The sequence below is a fragment of the Cicer arietinum genome, chromosome 4 (genome assembly GCF_000331145.2).
Source record: "Cicer arietinum cultivar CDC Frontier isolate Library 1 chromosome 4, Cicar.CDCFrontier_v2.0, whole genome shotgun sequence".
In the NCBI taxonomy this organism is placed as follows: Eukaryota; Viridiplantae; Streptophyta; class Magnoliopsida; order Fabales; family Fabaceae; genus Cicer; species Cicer arietinum.
The window spans coordinates 12,195,942-12,215,103 of record NC_021163.2 but is presented as its reverse complement, the minus strand read 5'-3'; the positions used below and the strand labels follow the sequence as shown (position 1 = coordinate 12,215,103).

Here is a 19,162-nt window from a genome sequence, read left to right as displayed (position 1 = left end):
GGCGGCAGTAGCAGACGGGGCAGCAGCGACGATTGTGGACGGAAGTGATAGTAATCAGAAAAAGGAATGATCATGCTAGAAAAGAGAAACTAGAATTATATTCCCAAACTGTTGGGAACTTAGCAGCGGAACAACGACAAGATTGTTCAAGGAGGATCGAAATAGGCTCTAGATACCATGTTGAAGTTGTGGGATTTTAGAGAAAATGAGGAGAGAAAATAATAAGGGTTTGAATATTATTGATAATAGCTTAATGCTAATTTGATTACAATAGACTCAATACTAATCTCTATTTATAGAGAAACATAGACTAAATCCTAAATTAGGAATAAATCATAATAATAATAATAAGAGATATTCTAAGATTCTCTATGATTATAAATTGGTCATAGAAAATAACTCAACATACTCTAATATAATATAAAAGATATTATAAGATATTTTCTAATATTCTAACAAGTACCATATTACGCACTCATGTTCACTCTTATTAGGCAAAAAAGGCACCGCGGTAATAAAAAACAGAATGCAGCAATCATTTATCTTCAAACAATTTGGTAATCGATGATACAAAACATGCTTCATAATTGTACAAACATGAACAAAAGCATAAGGGGAATACAACAAATATCAATTTCCTGTCTCTTGTTTCTCAAAGGAAGAAGGCAAAATGTCCATGAGAAAATGTGAACTTACTTGTTTTTCCAGATTGGTTGATGTTTATTTGATACCAAACACATGGAATATTTTGAGACTTCTGTATATATTCATAACACCTGTCATTGATTATTTGATTCAAGTCAATAACAAGTCTTATAATATTACCATTTACTACAATTTCCTTGAAGACAAAGATTGGGAAAATATCGAACTTGTCAACTTGCATAAGCCCTTGCCCAGTGGATAATTTATCCTCCGGTGAATCACCAATTGGAACAGTTGTATTCTCCAGGGCCTTCCTCACACTATATGGACTCACAGGAATTCTCTCTGCCTGAATGCAGATCATACACATCGGAATATTATGGAAATGTGTACAAAGTACTTCCACCAACTAAATCATAAAATCTAAATAAGAATAACATCACAGAACCTTCATTGCACTTATGAGCAATGCGATCCCACCACAGGCTGATGGAGATGACATTGATGTCCCGTTCATGAGCATACGCCGTTGAAGGGTCCATGTAGGAACAGGAGCGATAGCACCACCAGGAGCACTTATACAGACACCAAGATCTCCGTCAGCTGTCGGTCCTCGGCTAGACCTGAAAATAATTTCCATCAATCATGCAATGATAATGATGTAAACCCGGCAGAACCAAGTGAAATATAAATGAAACCCATCAATCATCCAATTAAAATGTTTACACAGAAAAGAAAACATACCATGTGTATTCAAGACCCTCAGATGGAGGTTCAACAACCCCATGAGCACCAGCCGCCATAGCAGGAGAAACATAAGCGCCAACACCTATGATACTTGAAGACGTACCACCAGGTGCACCAACTGTGCTTAGAGCTGGCCCATTATTACCAGCACTGCTCACAAATATCAGACGGTGCTTGTTTACCACCTATTTATAAATAACCCAAAGCATCTACAGATTAGACAATGGAAAATAACAAAGGAAAGATATAACTCGCCTAGTTAAAACTTAAATGGGAAGTCTCAAAATATACTTCATTCACAAGGTCAACAAAACGTCCATAGTCTGGCAATAATGTTGGCTCCCCATAACTCATGTTGATAAGATCACATTTATGCTGCAAAAGAAGCAGGAAAAGGATTTCACTACAATGTGTTATTAAGTCAAAATCATGGAATCCGGAAATAAAATAACAAATATAAAAAATGAATCTATTCAAATAGTTGATATGCAATGAGGAAAAATAATCATTTGAAGCACCTCCACAGAAGCTATCAGTGCCCGAGTCAAACCAGTTCCAGTTTCCATTGAACCTAAGCGAGAGTCTCCAATTTTACAAGATATTAATTGTGCTCCAGGCGCAACTCCATTCAACAATGGCTCCTAACAATAATACCATAATGATGATAAATGTTTTTTATAGGATGATAAATGTTTTTCATAGGATTTGCAAAATAGATAACATTGTGTTTGTACCTCGGGGTGGAATGCAGTAGCTATACCAGCAACGTGGGTGCCATGCGCAGAGCTGTCTGTTACAATACTTAAGACATTTCCATCGTTATAGACATTCGCTACAAATGTACAAGCATCTAATTTGCTGAAGACACCATACTTCCTCTCAGTCCTGGATAGTTAGCATTCAAATCATTTGAAATTTTAGTACCTGCCACACTGATTGGAGCTAAAATGATAACTGTTTCAAGAATCAACATTAATATTTTAAGCTTTAGCACGGTTAGTTCATAACATGGTATCAAAGCCTATATAACCAGTTGGTCAATAATTTGATCATTGTCGACTTCAATCTTCTAATAAAAAGTTGAATATAAGCACAAGATAGATGAGTATGTTCGTTGTCCATACTTCAAGCCAAAGGGCTCTTCTGCAATGGAGTGTGTTAGGAATATAATATAAAAATCATTCTAGTGTCTTAACCTATTAGCCTAAGCTTTGAGACTGTTGTCTCCAAAATGAAAATACTATGTAGTATGTACATATACATAACATAAAACTTAAAATGTTTCAGAAGAAATAAATGATTCAAAAATAACACAAGAACTCCATGCAAGTCCTATTCATCATTCATTCAGTTTCAGGAGATAATTTACTCCTTAACACAATTTTAAATCAAAGAAGACATCAGCAATACTTCACAATTTCCTTTATGCCCTATTTAAATGTGTGCATCATTCTGCTTATATATACTTTACAATCCTGTTAAGCATTTATTTGAAGTACGAGTAACATATGAAAACCAAACTCATAATAACTAAACAAGACAGCATGGTTTTTTATTTAACGCACAGGAAAAGGGTGAAAAGTTAAATTAGAGAGGCTTATATGTCTTGACAAACAAGGAAAAAGTTGACTAATTAGTGGTGTGTATAGCAGACGGGGAATCAGAAATAAGAAATCCTTTGCCTAAAAATGAGTATCTTCCAATTTCTCAAGACTTTTTTGCACATAAGCAATTACCTAAGATTAAAATTTAGACCAACACTTACAATCAAATGTACTTACTACCTAAAATTAGTTAAAGGTACAAAGTTAGCAAGCTTCCCACAATCTGAATCTTCTTCGAGACTCTGTGTGTCAAGAGCAACCCTCCAAACCTCTCCATCATACCAGACAACGGCATCTATGGTAGGCCCTTTATCATCATAGCTCTAAAACATAAAATAACATTGCCTTTTAAGTAAGAAAACTCAATTTACTAAACACTGGACATGATCGGGAGGCAAGTAAACAAGCACAATGCAGAATAGAAGTACTTTTTACTGAGAGAGAAACGGGAATTTTGCAACAAATATATTGTGGCCCAACAATATTTCAGATTTCAACAAATACAATTGTTTTATTCAAAACATTATCATTGCTACAACTTGTGAGCATAATTTGCAGTAGCAGAGCTACTTAGCATGCATGTCAATAACAGGCTAAGGTCAAATGTAATTATGTAGATTACTGCAATTAAGCAAGCAATTAGCTCCTAGTTAGTCCCTTTATTACTTTTTTTTAGTTCCTTTATTACTTTATACACTTGGTTGTAATCACAATTAAGAAGAGACCCTCGCACACCACAACAATTCAACCATTTTATCCACATAAACAATATGTTGGATGATAAAAGAAATTGAGTATCAGATAGTTAATGGATAATATAATAAATTAATAGTTTCCGATGTCAAGAAGTGGAAAAGGTGGCAATAACAGGTCCAACCCACCTCAGAATGCTTTCTAAGAAGATCAAGTCTATTCTGGAGATCTTCACAAGTCTTTTTGAGTTTAGCATCCTCCACCTTGCGGTGTTGCTAAAAAATGCATCATATTTCAAGTTACATGGAAAAGAAGATATAAAATTTATGCAAACAAGAATATTATATCTGCAGAAACATAAAGTTATTGAGAAAATTAGGAAAAAAATATAATCCACGACTTCATAGTGTCACTAAAACTATAAAGAAAACAAATAAATGTGTATGAGTAGCAAAAAGGAAACGATAACAACACAGCTCAGATTAATTTCTGAGTTGATTGTGTAAAACTTTTTTACACGTGCATCCAATCAAATCACACCATGATGCACAAGTATCTACAAGGTGTAACATTATTGGATGCATGTGTAAATGCGTTTTACACTGACAATATTGTTTTTTTCTTTTTTTGTACTCTTAAGGGTATGAGACTATTTTTCTTTTCATCATTTGCAAAAAGAAACTAACAATAGTAGAATACTGGATTATGATAGAAAAGGTACAACTGTCACCAAACCAAAGCAGGGAAGAAGTTCCTTTCTTTTCCCAAAAACAGTATTTAACTTATGCTAGCAAATAAAAAGGAGAAAAAAAGAAAGAAAATACTCAGACAATAAGAGATACATCTAATAAGTATGAATGCGACAACACATGCAATAGCTTGTCTCTGTTATATGTGATAATCAGTACCTACTGGACAAAGTAAGTATTAAACATTTATGAGTAGAGCATATGTGAATAAGGTGGTGACACAAAAAAAAGAATCAAATAAATTTTTCAACTTACCTGATCAAAATCAGTAAGCTGTTTTACAGTCTTAGCAATTTCCTCCTGGTTTTTCTCATCCCACTTTTTCTTTCTTTCTTTCTGCAGTTAAAATTTTTAGGAGGGGAAAAGGGGAAATTTGATTGATTAGCCATAGGAAGTCTAAAAGAGCAACGATAACATTTAATGAAATTATATTGATACCTTCAAACGAGAGGTTAATTTTTCTGTAAAAAGCTCATAAACCAATTTATAACCCACATGCCATTCACCAGAAGGATTAGCCCATGAAGTATTGATAGCCAAAGATGCGCCTGTACAATTTTTGCATGAATGATTAAAGCACAGACAAGAACTTATTCCGAATTTCTTTCACTAGGAAGAATAAAGAGAAAAACGTAACAGGAAATAAAAATATTGTGAGGTTATAGAAGAAAAAAATTTGAGAGAGGGGGAAGACAAAGGAAAAAGAAAGAAATGGTTATACAAAAATCATCAGCATGGTTGAAGTGGGAAAAATTAAACCCGTGATTTCTTACATCATTCAGGCACTGGAAATCAAGTATTAAAATCGCGTGAAATTTTGGTATTAATTTGAATTCAGAGTGTCCTACTCACTGTAACTGGTTTAAGTTTCTTTTAGCCATCCTTTTCCCATTAAAAATAAGAAGTGTGAAAAGCTAACAATTGTGACTTCTCTCCATTCATTCAAGTACAAATTTAATATTACTAATACTAACAAGAAGTGTGCAGTCATCACACCTAGTACATGTAGAGATATGAAGTTTTATTGTTCAAATATGTAGAATGGTACAGACAAGTTGCAAACAGAAAAACAGTATGTAATATATAAGAATTTCTGACCTGATGCCCCAGAAATACAACCATTAGCATCAGCCTTCACCACTTTTGACGTATCAATATCTCCACTACCAGTGCTGAAGATTAAAAACAAATGTATCACATATTATTGGCGAACTAATCATGCATATCTCAAATAAACTTTCAAAGTCAAGTTGCTTTATTTTACCAATCAAGGATATCAAGAATTTTTGGTTTCCCATCTGAGGTAACCTGTAATCCAGCAGCAGCTGGGTCTACACCAGAATCTGAAAAGTGAAAACATGGGGATCTCATGTCATGATTATATATATTTGTCATATGAACCAGTATGGCAGTACCAATTACACCATAACACTAAACATATCACAATACATTAGTCTTCAGAACTGTTTTAAATAAAGCAAATTAGATAGGCACCAAGCCAAGGACGGAACTCAGTGGTCCAATCCAATTATTACAAGTTCGTCTTTATGAGTTTTCCCAAAGGTTTTTTTACTTATATTTTAGCAGAGTACTAACAACACATTCTCCATTACTAGTTGAATTTCATGTGGCTCCTACTAAATTCACGTTTGAATTGAATTACAGCTATATTCATCACATGCGGAACTAAAATTGGAAAATCAAGAACAACGGAAGTTGAAAATCAACGAAAAGGGAAGAGGTTTAAGAAATGTGTACCGAAAATAGCGATAAGAACACCACGTCCGTCGTAGCGTGGATGAGAATGGAGGAAACGGTCAACACCAATCTCCGTTTTGGGCATAAGAGAAGCCAAAAAGGTTGACTGATTTAGCTTGAATTTGCGGAAAGAAGCAGTATCGCTGGTGGTGGTGTTCCCTTCGCCATCGTTAATTTCATCGGCAGCAGCAGAGCGAGAAATGAAGGAAGATGAAAGCATTGAGTTGTTGGAAATGGAGAGAACAGAATTTCTTGCGATGAGTTTTGGGTTTGCGCGGTGAAGGCTTTTTATGAGAAATGGTGAGGGTAATTTGGGAAGTTTGAGGAAGAATGTGTGTTGGTTATGCATGTGGTGGATGGTATTTTGGTAATTTTGGAAGAGAGGGTGGTGGTGGCGCTTTGAGTGTGAGTGTGAAGCGGGATGGAATTGGATAGGTGGATTTGATTTGAGTGGTAGCATGCTGCTACTGCATTCAACTCCCAACCTTCTATGCCACTTCCCTCCTAACTGACTACTAGTAAACATTGCACTCCCCTTGATTGAACTACTACTACTACGTTTCTTTCTTCTCTTCTCTTACATATACTACAACTTTTTGGTTTCACAAGTTATGGCTACCAAAATCATTCATTTTAGAGATCAAATCAATATTCAATAGATGTTATTTATATGCATAAACCAAAATATCTAATTTATGAACACAAATTTAAAGGAAACAATTATCAGCCAATTGTGTTACACTTGTGTCATGAATACGACTACTACCAACAGTACTCATGTCAATGGGACAGCTTCGAAAATTACACCTTAGGATTTTGTACAAAAGTAAATATGATTTATTTTCCAAATAACTTAAAATTATGGGTATTATTGTAATTTACTTGTTGATGTAAACAATTTAAAAACAGTCTTCTTTTTTTATTCAATCAATATAATGGGCTTGTACAATTTTTGCATGAATGCTTAAAGCACAGACAAGAACTTACTCCCTCGATTGCACATTCGCATTACATGCTGAAATTAACTTTAATCTTTTTTTCAAATCTTATTGCCCATTAATCATTTGGCATGGTAACGAGCTTACTTCATCATGGATACTAGATTTGTTCTTAGTACTAGAGCAACAAACTTGTTATTAAGCTAAGGAAAGTGACGTTGATAAGCATAAATTATTCAAAACTATAGAAGCTTCGTAAAAGGATTATTATCCTAAAAATCAAATACAAAATAAGATTCAAAAATCAGGCCAAATAAGCAGTATTTCACTGAATTAAAGTGATAATTATTCAGATCTAAATACATTTGAAAGAACAAGGACAAAATAGTATCACTGACAGCAACAAAACTAAGATTCAATAAATAGATTTCTATTTTATAAGTGATTTTTGCTTATTCTTCCATGTGATCCTCCTCATATTCATCCTCATAGAGATTAAAAGCCATCAACTTCTCCATTAGAAGTTTTTCATCGTCCGTTAGAGATACCACCTCTGATGGCTGATATTCTTTATTTTTGTGTAAAGGTATGTTGGACCGCAAATCAGAATTTTCTTCTAAATCGTTTAAGAATTGTTCATGATCCAGTTCAACTCTAACCTTATCATCAACCTCCATGGGAAGTGATTTAAGCTTCCAAGAACGAGGCTTCCCACGTGTCTTCTGGCGTATCTCTTCATAACTCTTCTTTATCAAAATCACTTCAGGAATATGTCCTCTATACTTGTCCAATTCAATGTCATTACAGTTAGCACCATACAAGTCATAACCAAGAGCTAAATCACCAGCCTTTAAAAGATGGCCCAAATGAGTTCTGATTGAAAACATTGTATCATTCTTTCTTAGAATGAGGCTCTGTCCAAATAAATTTTGCATCTGCCAAATTCACTTTATACATTTTCATATTCTTCTTCAACATTTCCAAGCAAAATTTCAGAAACTCTCTTGGTGGCTGCAAGTAACTTTCGCACTCAGGACAATGAACAAGTACGTGACACTTCTTTAATCCTTCTTTAATATTAACTTCTAAGGCAAAACATGTCTTACACATATTGACTGCGTTTGGTTCCATTGAAACACCACATTTGCAACACAAAATAGTGCATTTCGTTTGACGAACAATGAACGTATTACCAGCTACTTGTGCCATGACTAGTAAACCTGACACAGTAAGAAAGATAAATTAGTATTGAAGAAACATGAGAATACGTATTGAACTTCATTAATCAAATACATATCCCCATGACAAACCAAAACAGAGAATAAAATCATTCTAGAATTGTGAATATACTCTCTTATTATATCACTATTATAGCAAGTTAAGAGACTAAGCCATCAATTTTAAATAGATTAATTTAGATACCATTGTTTGATTACAGATAAAAATAATTTCAAGTTAAAAAAATTTAGAGATTATTTTTTAAATATTTGTTTAAAAATGAATTTTTTATTTCCATTTCTTTAATTGTAATAATATTTTTTTTTAAATGATATTAATCTATTTGTATATACTTTTATAAAAGTGATTTTTTAAACTATAAAATTGTGTACGTTTGGTTGAGTTTAAATAAAAATGAGTTTTGTTTAAAATAATTTAGTGATTATTTCATAGAAATTTTTTTAACTATTATCTGTTTACTATTATAAAAATGTTTTTTTTTTAAATATTTTTAACATGTTCGTATACAATTTTGTAAAAATTATTTTTTTAAACTACAAAATTATCGTAAAGGACATAAAAATAAATTATAATCCCTATGCACGTACTAATTTATGTGATGTTCTACCCATATCAATTTACATGATGTTCTTCACATACAAATGTGTCTATATATGAGACTATAACTCTCATAATTTTTTTATCTTTTTTAGTTGTCATTCTAATTATTCTAATTGATATTTAAGACAACAAAAATATTAAATCATATATTTAAAATATTTCATAATGAAACTTCTTTATAGTTTCATTATTCATAATCAGTCACTACTTGGTACTTACTATAATCTTTGTCAAATTTACTCTAACAAAACAATTAAAATATTTTAAATTGAACATTTTCAAATTTATTAGTTTAATCTATTTCGTAGACACATTTTAAAGTTGACCATTGTAGTTAAGTACTCCTAAAAAACAATAAATAAACACACACTCAAACAAAATAACGATGCAGAGAAAACCTAGATGAGTTTGAGAAAAAGACGTGGAAAGAAAAAAATGGTGTGCATGAAAGAAAAAACGCAACTAATAAATTAAATTAGATTGGTAAAGAAAACCTAATAACAACTTAGGAAAGACAATCTGGGATTTTCAAAAATCTTAGGGTAATGATGTCATTTTCTCTCATTAAACTTGGGTAATGACATCATTTTCTCTCATTAATGAGGTAAGTTTTGTATTTTTGTCAATTTTGCCACATATTTATCTCTATCTATAGCTTTTTTAAAAATAAAAAAATTGAAACAAACTCACCAATCATTTACAACTTTTAACTTATTTTAATTTACAACTTTTATAAAAGGTGCATTTAATTTTATATCTCAAATATTATTTTGATGCAAACATCATTGAAAAGTCCACGTGTGTACAATTTCAATTATAAAATATTTTATATTTAATTAGTATAGATTAACATATTTTAATTGAAACAATAATTAATTTAGAATATATTAAAATCAAATTAAATTGTGGTCATATATTTCCTAAATAGCATTTTAATTATAATCGTTTAAAAAATTATTTAATATATTTCGAATTAGTTATAAAAAATTGTTTATTTATTTAATTATGTAATTCAATTATAAAAACACTATAAAAAAAACAAATTGAGTATCTGATATTCTATCTTCTTTTTTCAAAATTTTACATTGCCATACTGATTAATTTTCAACCGTTAACATTCAATATATGTATAACATCAATTAATCATATGGCATGTTGACTTTAACAATACGTATTTATTATTATTTTTCAATTTTTTGACTAAAAATAATACTAATTTAAATTAAGAGAATATATTAATCAAGAATAATAAAATACAAATTTGTCAAAAAAAGTAAAAATAATAAATATGTCAACAAACTAACATCATACATGTTTATAGCATAAAATGTAGGACGTCTATAAATTCTACAAATTTAAAGTGATTCAAATATTTATGTTTAAATTTACAATCTTGAACACGTTAAAACTATTGATTAAATTTATCTTCACTGAATCAAGTTTAATGTATCAATTTTTAATAAAATGAAGATCATAACAAAACTGAAAAATCAATTGTCTCATTTAATCCATTGAATTAAACTTAATGTATCCATTTTAATAAAATAAACACCGTAATAAAATAAAAAATTTAATTGTCGCACTTAACCAACTGAAATAAGTTTAATGTATCAGTTTGTATAAAATAAAAACCGTAACAAGATGAAAAATCAATTATCGCCTTTAAGAGATAAAATAAATTGTATAGTGACGATTTGAGATAATTTTATTTTAGACCAATAAATAACCCCAAACCACTTTCCATTTTAGACCAATAAATAACCTAAAATCACTTTTCCTCTATTATTTTTTCTTTTTTTCTTTTTAGTTACTTTTTGGAGTGTTTATGACATTTTCTCTATGATGTCTACTGTGCAAAAACATCTAAGAGACACATGTACATTTTTAAGAATATTATTCTTTCATTTTTCTTATAATTATTTTTTTGAGCATTTATAACAATTTCTCTAAGATGCGTATGGTGCGAAAAACTTATAGGAGGCACGTCTCCATTTTTAAGAATAGAAAATGTCTCTTTTTTATACACGTAGAAATTCGGTTACTCTAAAAATGATTTTGCAATTAATTATTTAATTTAATAATTAAATAGACCTCGTGTGGCTAATTAATTTAATTTTAAATAATATTTTCATCTTTTTTATTTGATTTTTTATTTAATTTTAAGTAAATAATTTGATATTTTATGTTTTAAAATGTTGTTATTATTTTTTTATAAAAATTCATTAAAATTTTCAAATAAAATCAATTATCATCTTCAATGTAATGCAAATTTCATAAAATTCATAACTTAAATATTCAAATAAACTAATTTTTTATTTTTTATATTTTTAATAAAATTAAATAAAAAAAATCAAGTGTTATATAAAATTAAGTTAAGAGATCGAATGTAAATATCAATGATTAATTACTCAACTTAATAATTTTTGTGATTAATTACTTAGCCTAATATCCAAAGTGTGGCCCTCTATAAAGTCACCAGAAAAGCTTTCGTATGTGTGATTGTGTGTAAGTATCAATCATTCTTTGATTAAATTACCGATGAATTAATTGTGATTAAAATGATTATTACAGGGAAAAAAATACAACAACAGCGTAAGGCTTCCTACAAAGTATATAAAAAAATAAAGTTGGATTAAATTATCAACCGATTTTTAATTCTTTTTGAGATAATATGGAAGATTCTACAGAGGTGGGTTTTCAATAGCAAAATTAACTAATGCAGAACATCAAAAAATATTACTGAGTGAAATCTATAAAGATAATTATCCCCAACTTTAAAAGATTAACAATATTGCGCATAAATGCATATTCAGTCATGCCAAGAAATATGGATAGAAAACAAGGAAGCTCTTGTGCCAAATATGACCAACAAGCATACCTCTTCTTCAAAATGTTCATGAACAATCTTCTTGGAAGATAAATAAGTTTTTCCCTTTTCCTCACCAATCTTCCAACAAAAGGTAACAAGACAATGTAGTTAGACATTAGTATATACAATGTAATTAGATTAGTATATACAATGCAATCTTGGAAAAAAAAAATAAAGCAAAATTATTTATAAAATTACTTAGTATCAAATACAATCTTTTTTTTAAATGTTTGGAGACAATTTAGAAAAATATAAAGTGAATTTATGTATATTAGTTTGTTTCAAATATTTTTTAAATACAATTAAATATATTTTTTATCTTATAAATATATTAACTTTTATTTTTAACCTATACAGAAATCTCATTCAAACTTTAGTCTCATATACATTTTTTTTAAACAATTTTAATCTTCACTTTTTAAACACAAGTTCACGCCACAAGTGTCAAGTGATTTTGATTTTAACTCTCTAGTTCTAAAATAAAAATCTTAGTAATTTAGAGTTTAATTAAAAGGTAATAGTAATTTAAAGTGTAAAGGTAAGTAAAATATAACCAACAATTGTTACTAGTAAGATTTATTCTCTTAAAAAATTCGATATTACCTGAAATTAATTAACTTATTAAATTTTTTTGAGTACATAGTTATGGCTAGAGTAGACAATGAAGACACACAATACTTATATTTGTATATATATCGACATCCCAAAACTTCTTTCAACAAGCTACTAATTTTATTTGGTGTCAATTTTGAAATTTTTACATTACAATGTAATTTACTTGATAGGTATTAATTTACTTCATAGGTATTCATTTGATTTTCTACAAATTTTGGTATCGATTTGATTTTGTTAAGAAATATATTCAAACATAAAACCTACGTCACAAGTTTTGTTACTAATTTAATTACTATTAATTAATTTTAGAATTTATATATTACAAATTAAAATTTGTATTTTCCACTTAAGTTATTAATTTAATTTGTTGCTAATTTAATTTTGTTATAGAATTATGAAATACTCTATTATTATATCACTATTATAACAAGCTAGTTAAGATACTAAGCCATCAATTTTAAATACATAAATTCCGGGTGTCATTTATGGTATGATGAATATGTCATTTACAAACTTTTAACTTATTTTGATTTTCAACTTTTGTAAAAGCTGCATTAAATGTTATATCACAAATATTATTTTGATTCGTGTGTACAATTTTCATTATAAAATATTTTATTTTTAAACAGTATAGATTAACATATTTTAATTGAAACAATTATTAATTTAGGATGATTAAAATCAAATTATATTGTGGTCATATGTTTCCTAAATGGCATTTTAATTATAATTGTTTCAAAAATTTCTTAAATATATTTTGAGTTAGTTATAAAAAATCAAATATTTATTTAATTATGTAATTTAATTATAAAAACATTACTAAAAATACAAATTGAATATATGAAATGCTATATCTTCTTTTTTCAAAATTTTATATTACCATAATGGTTTGTTTTAAATCGTTAACAATCAATATGTGTATAATGTCAATTAATACATATGGCATGTTGATTTTCACAATATGTATTTATTTATTTTTATTAAAAAATAATATTAATTTAAATTAAGATGATAAAAACAACAATAAAATACAAACTTGTCAACAACAAAAAGACGAATATGCAAATAAGTTCATAGCATACATGTTAACAGTATAAAATAGTAAAATTCTTATAAACTTAATAAAATTAGATAATGCAACACATATGTAAAAGGCAACAACAAATTGTAACTATTCTAATTCATTTGTAATGCAAAAAATAAAGATAAGAACAAGAAGACATATGTGTAAGCTATCCGTACATTTTATGAACACCACTTTTGTACCTTTTTGTTTATATTTTTAATCAACAATAGAACATTGCTAATAATGTCTTCACATAATATTTTTGTAGGGTCAATATATTCACAAATATATAAACTTTTGAGAAAAATTGACATATTACAACATGTGCATCATTTTCAAGTCGTATTTTTTAAAATTTGTCTTCATAATTTTTTCATTTAAGGATGAACAGAGAAATCGAAAAAAGGTTTTACTGTTTCAATATTTGAAACGGTTTAAAATTTTATTTTTGTATTTAGGAGTTTTTATTACTGTGGATTTATTTCTTAATTATTTTGTCCGAGTAATTTTTCTCATAGATAGTAATTATGTGTAAAGACACGTATCATTGACTCGCGGGGTGTTTTTATTATAAGAAAAATATCAATACATCTTGATTAAGCAATTAGCACAAACATTGTACTTTTTCGGATTAATAAATTTTTTGTTGTACAATTATTCAATTAAATTAAATATATGATTCTATTTTTTCATTGTCATTTATTATTTATTTACTTGAATCATAAATAAAATTATATTAATTGCATTTAAGTGCCACATGCACGAGAGAAAATAATATTTATAAAAATAAATTTATAAAATTTGAATGATAAATTCTCAAATGTTTATAGTATGGTCAAACATTTCACTCCATTTGTAAAAAGTTTTATATTTAAAACAAATAAACGGTCAAATGAATCTTATAATGAAGATAGAGTGAGTATTTTTTTTTTAAAGTACAAAAAGTATATAAAAAAAGAAAAGTTGAAATATGACAGAAAATAATGCTGTCTTTATTTTGACCGAATTAAATACAATAGTATACTAATAATTGTATTTTGTTTTGACCAAAACTATTAAATGTTATATTTATTACATCCGTTATATTTGAATATTAAATATAAAACAAATTTACTCGATTTGAATTACTTTGGGATTGGGAGGAGAGTACCTGTAAATTAAATACAAAACAAGAAAGAGAGTGAAATGTTTGACAAAATTTGATTCATTTCCAAAAGTAAAAAATATTGATACGATGAACTTAGCATAACTCATATGCAATGTTACCAAAATATAAACAAAAGTGAATTACCGAAGAAAGTTAACGTATTTAATATAAATTTATATCAAATAAATATATTCCTTATTAGTTATATTTTGTTACACGTGAATGTATGTATATATATATATAAAAGAAGCTAACGAGAAAAGAGTAACTGACACAAGCATGATGAGACTCCAAATGAAATCATTTGTTGTTGTTGTGGTTGTTATGTTGGCCTCTACAGCGGCAGTGGATTCGAAAGTCCTACGCAGTTGGAGACCGGTAAAAAACGTGGACGATCCACTTATGAAATTTTTAGGCAATTTCGCTGTTAAGGAGGACGACAGGCTAACTGGAATGAAGCTGACGTTTGAGAAGATCGTCCAAGCTGAATACCGTTCTGGAGGGAATGGCTACAAGTATCACCTCATCCTTTCCGCCAATGACGGTTTCACTTCTAACATGTATGCAGCCAATGTGTCTGTCACTTGGAAACTCAATGCATTTGGAGCTTTTCATGCTTAAATTATTATATTATATTATTCATTATTCGCTAATTATCTTACACCATCGATCTTTATTATCCTCTGCGCCTTGGAATCAAAATTTATGTTTTGATATTTCACAATTAGGATAAAAAATTCTTATTTGAAAACTTAGCATTTTTGGGTGTTGTCTAATATTTAAAGGAACAAATTAAGTATGCGATATATCACCGAATCAAAGAACAACATGACCCCCACAATGGTTGTAAAGCGCGATTTTATATTACTAAATTAAGGGACAACAAGGTCTCGATAATAACGGCAAAGTGACATTGTTGACAAAGAAAGACAATCCTATTTTATAAAAATTGAAATAGAGACTAAAGTGTTCAAATTTAAATTTCAAGGGTTTGATCAAATGATAAAAATACAGGTTTGCATGAGTTTGAGTCTCCCTAATCCATTTGAAGGAGATAAATGTGAATCCCTTTAAAATATAAGGTTTTCTTATCTTCAATTGGATTATTCACTCTCCAAATTTTATCTATAAATTTAATTTTTTTTTATATTAAAAATATTTTATTATTTTTTTAGACACATAACTAAGTCTCAATCTTTTTTTGATGGGTCTCTAGACATAGTAAACTATCTCATTTTTTTCACAGGAGTAGGGGTTGTGGTCCATGACTCGGATATGTTTGGCCATGTTTTGGTAAGATATCGTCTTAGTCGTAGTAAACTAATACACACGAGTGTCCCTCTCACTCGAAAATTTTCATAGTAAATTAGTCACAGTAAACTAATTTTGAAAAGCAAATATTTGGGTTGAAAAGCAAATATTTTACTTATTTATTGTCCTCCCTTTCTGTTGTTAATTAGTTTGTTAATCAAACACGTAGCTTAAAATATTCAGCTCACGAAGTTGCAAGCACTGGACTGAATTTGTGGCCTAATCAGTAATCACATACACAAATACTGAGCTATTCAGAATCTTGAGTGATGCTTTAGGAATACAGGTCCTTGGGAAAACCTTCAAAAAGGTCATAGATATGCATCTCACTTAAGCAATGACAAATATAAGAATTGAGTTAAATGTGTTTCTTGTTGTTCATTTTACCTTTCAAAAGTGTTTTTTTGTTCCTAAGTTTGATCATCAAATACGTTTTACATTTAATAATTAGATTCATAAAACTATCAACAAAAGATACACTTAAAGATGTTTTTGTAATTTCATTACATTCAATCAGATATTATTATAATAACATCAGCGCACACATTTAAAAACCAAAATAGAACCTGCTAAACTGCTTGCTCCATTAGCTTGCTAACAAGTCATGAAAGAAAACCGCCATGAAAAATAATGACCCCTGTTTTACTGAAGATCATAGAATAAAATGTAATCGGTTGCTTTTGTTGTCAATGGAAATATATGTTTAGTGTGCCTTTATCCTAAAACCAGATCTCAACCCTCAAATTATTACCGTCATTTAGGTGTTGAAAACATTTAAAGACGGTACATTTATTTACTTAAAAAATGCATAAGCATATAAACCATTTATTTATGGATTGCTAGGTAAATAGTACTAGGATGAAAATTAGTGAGAGATAGAGAGTAAGGAAGGGGATGACAACATGGCATACAGTTAATGAGAGAGAAAAAACCCAATTGATTTTTATTACGCAAAAATTATTCTTTTCATTATTTTATACTTTATTTGTTTTCTTGTACACTTGTATGACTTTGAATATATAAAAAAGTATCTCTTCAGTCCTTTTTTCATGGAACTCAGATAGGAGAGCTAGTAGACAAAATTCCAGTCTGATATTCCAAGTGACCTGCAACATTTTAATTTGAGTCAGACAATTGGACCATAAAGTCACCATGATATCCAAGAGAACTAGAATATATATTTTATAAGGCGTTACCTGAGCTTATGATAATGGTATCAAATTATGACAAGTTTTATCACATGGATATGGACAGTCTATTTCCTTGCTATTGATTCTACCAAAATACCAATCACCAACTGCTTCTGCAATAGTCTGTATAAGGTAGAGCAGGTTAACCATGTTGCTGATTACTTTCGCTATGCCAAAAGATAAAGCAACAAAAATTGCATCATTTTTCAAGCGTAAGCCTCAATTTTTGGCCCAAGGATGGAATGGTACTTCAAAGTTCACACTATAAATAATACTGCGACACTAATAACATAGTTCAAATATCTTTTACTGATTATCTGCTAGACCTCAAATTCCTCTTCCAATTTTAAGGATTTCGTAGGTTTAAGTAGTCATCAGAAGTCGATCACTATTTTCCTTAGCATAAATGTTCACCCAATAAATTAGTTAAGATCTAACATACAAAGAACAGGTATATCATCAAATTTTGCTGTCATACAAATAATAGGTTACCTTGTTCTTTATTCTTGGAGAATCATGTCCAAACCATGTTTCTTGCAATTCACTTTGGCAATGAGCAAAACATGAATTTAAGAACATTCCCCCTTTGTTCGAATATAAGTAGAAGGGTTTCAAAGCTTCAATCATTTCGATCCTAAAACCTGAATAAAGTGCATAGAATAAAGGAAAGTGAGTTCTATTTACAATTATGATGAAATTAGAACATGTGTATGGAGTAAACTACTTAATTCTTTGGAGGGAAAATTACTGCCATGTTTATAAACACTAAAAAACTTTTAAAAAACATGGGAGAAAACTATGGCAGAAAAATTGGATGAGGAACCTTGCAATGTATTGATTTGGGCTGGTGTGCATGCCCCTAGGTTCAGCTTGCAGCGGTTCCAGATCCCATGGGGATCAGCTGAAGATGGCGCCAATATATTATGGAACTGATGACATTTGAAGTTTTATTCAGTTCATAATTTACAAAATTTATGAGTTCAATCTAATGTACTACATAGGAAGTTTGGAACAAAAATACATATTGCATAAAAGAACTATTACTTGGTATATATCATAGGCACTGTTCAAGATAAAATATGGTGTTGTTATATATTTCAAGGCATATTGTGGAAAGAAGCACTGCATGGAAACACGAAATGTGTCAGAATCTTGTACAATCTTCATGAGCTAATGATGCAAGTTCATGAGAAAACATACCAAGTCCTTAAACGCCGCGATGCAATTTCTGTTCAGGTTCTGCTCTACCCCCTGTTACACAAGACTTTGTCATGTAAGCCAGTTTACTCTCAGCAGTTTTAGGTAGGCTTCCTTATTTCATTTGCGTTGTGTGTGTTATGTCATGATTTTACTGATTGTCTTTCTAATGTGATACAAATTTTCACAAAGGTCAATTCAAGTTTCATGAACCTGTTTCATCTGTTGTTGCAAGTTCTTTAGGATCATTGCATCTTTAACATCATATGCAGTTCACAAAGTTGTCAATCTTTGCGAAAATATGCAACTTGCAACTACAAAATTGTATCCACCCAATAGGTTGCTTAATGCTTAAACTTTCAGTAATTTCTAATTATAATATGCTATGTACTTGTCTATTAATCTTTCACCTTAGACATGAATATCTGATAGGAAATAAATTTCTCTTTCGGTTCTCCTTTCAGGAAGCACATAAACTTTTGTCCATGATTAAATTAACACAATTTTCAAAACACAAATGCGTATAGAGATTGCTAATTTGATGAAAGTTACCTGCAACGAAACTACGCCTTTGAAAAAGGACCTCATAGTGTGGTTGAGACTGACATCTTTTCTGCAAAAGGGAATGTTGGTGTTAAGATTGTCAAATGATACAGGTGAACATTTTGCTGAAATGACTCAAGATGGAGTAAATCAAAGTAACATACCCATCAAGGAAAAAACCTGCATCACTCAAGCATTTAACACTAGCATCTGTTGGCAAATACTTGGTGAAGCTGTCGCAATGATGAAAG

General features: G+C 29.7%; 4 protein-coding genes across 6 annotated transcripts in view; 1 reads left to right on the top strand and 3 right to left on the bottom strand.

The window, feature by feature from the left end:
- LOC101494371 (tripeptidyl-peptidase 2) overlaps positions 1-6,846 on the bottom strand; it is a 17,572-nt gene extending 10,726 nt beyond the window's left edge. The window contains exons 1-14 of one of the 3 annotated variants that reach the window (XR_012162713.1): positions 6,197-6,846; positions 5,703-5,781; positions 5,537-5,610; positions 4,877-4,986; positions 4,694-4,774; positions 3,878-3,964; positions 3,177-3,319; positions 2,127-2,277; positions 1,911-2,033; positions 1,684-1,767; positions 1,390-1,577; positions 1,094-1,268; positions 873-994; positions 697-776 (exon numbers count right to left, since the gene is read on the bottom strand). Coding sequence is in view for 2 of the 3 variants with exons in the window: in XM_027333727.2 (XP_027189528.1) it covers positions 697-776; positions 873-994; positions 1,094-1,268; positions 1,390-1,577; positions 1,684-1,767; positions 1,911-2,033; positions 2,127-2,277; positions 3,177-3,319; positions 3,878-3,964; positions 4,694-4,774; positions 4,877-4,986; positions 5,537-5,610; positions 5,703-5,781; positions 6,197-6,722 (2,023 nt within the window). In the remaining variant the exon portion in view is untranslated. The remainder of the gene's footprint in view (positions 1-696; positions 777-872; positions 995-1,093; positions 1,269-1,389; positions 1,578-1,683; positions 1,768-1,910; positions 2,034-2,126; positions 2,278-3,176; positions 3,320-3,877; positions 3,965-4,693; positions 4,775-4,876; positions 4,987-5,536; positions 5,611-5,702; positions 5,782-6,196) is intronic. The other 2 variants (XM_027333727.2, XM_004496500.4) reach the window with 2 other exon arrangements.
- A 740-nt stretch (positions 6,847-7,586) lies between these two features.
- On the bottom strand, positions 7,587-8,021 carry LOC101500429 (uncharacterized). The gene has a single exon (XM_004496777.1). It carries the CDS (start codon positions 8,019-8,021, stop codon positions 7,587-7,589), a length of 435 nt encoding a protein of 144 aa, XP_004496834.1.
- Positions 8,022-14,964: 6,943 nt separating this feature from the next.
- Positions 14,965-15,291, top strand: LOC105851886 (cysteine proteinase inhibitor 5-like). Its single transcript, XM_012714667.1, has one exon. It carries the CDS (start codon positions 14,965-14,967, stop codon positions 15,289-15,291), a length of 327 nt encoding a protein of 108 aa, XP_012570121.1.
- Positions 15,292-16,898: 1,607 nt separating this feature from the next.
- LOC101494057 (pectin acetylesterase 9) overlaps positions 16,899-19,162 on the bottom strand; it is a 10,287-nt gene continuing 8,023 nt past the window's right edge. Inside the window, exons 8-15 of the mRNA XM_073366976.1 lie at positions 19,076-19,162; positions 18,921-18,981; positions 18,372-18,422; positions 18,216-18,293; positions 17,995-18,100; positions 17,664-17,812; positions 17,178-17,294; positions 16,899-17,087 (exon numbers count right to left, since the gene is read on the bottom strand). The exon at positions 19,076-19,162 is cut by the window's right edge and continues 15 nt beyond it. Of these exons, the coding sequence (XP_073223077.1) occupies positions 17,184-17,294; positions 17,664-17,812; positions 17,995-18,100; positions 18,216-18,293; positions 18,372-18,422; positions 18,921-18,981; positions 19,076-19,162 (643 nt within the window). The 3' untranslated portion in view covers positions 16,899-17,087; positions 17,178-17,183. The remainder of the gene's footprint in view (positions 17,088-17,177; positions 17,295-17,663; positions 17,813-17,994; positions 18,101-18,215; positions 18,294-18,371; positions 18,423-18,920; positions 18,982-19,075) is intronic.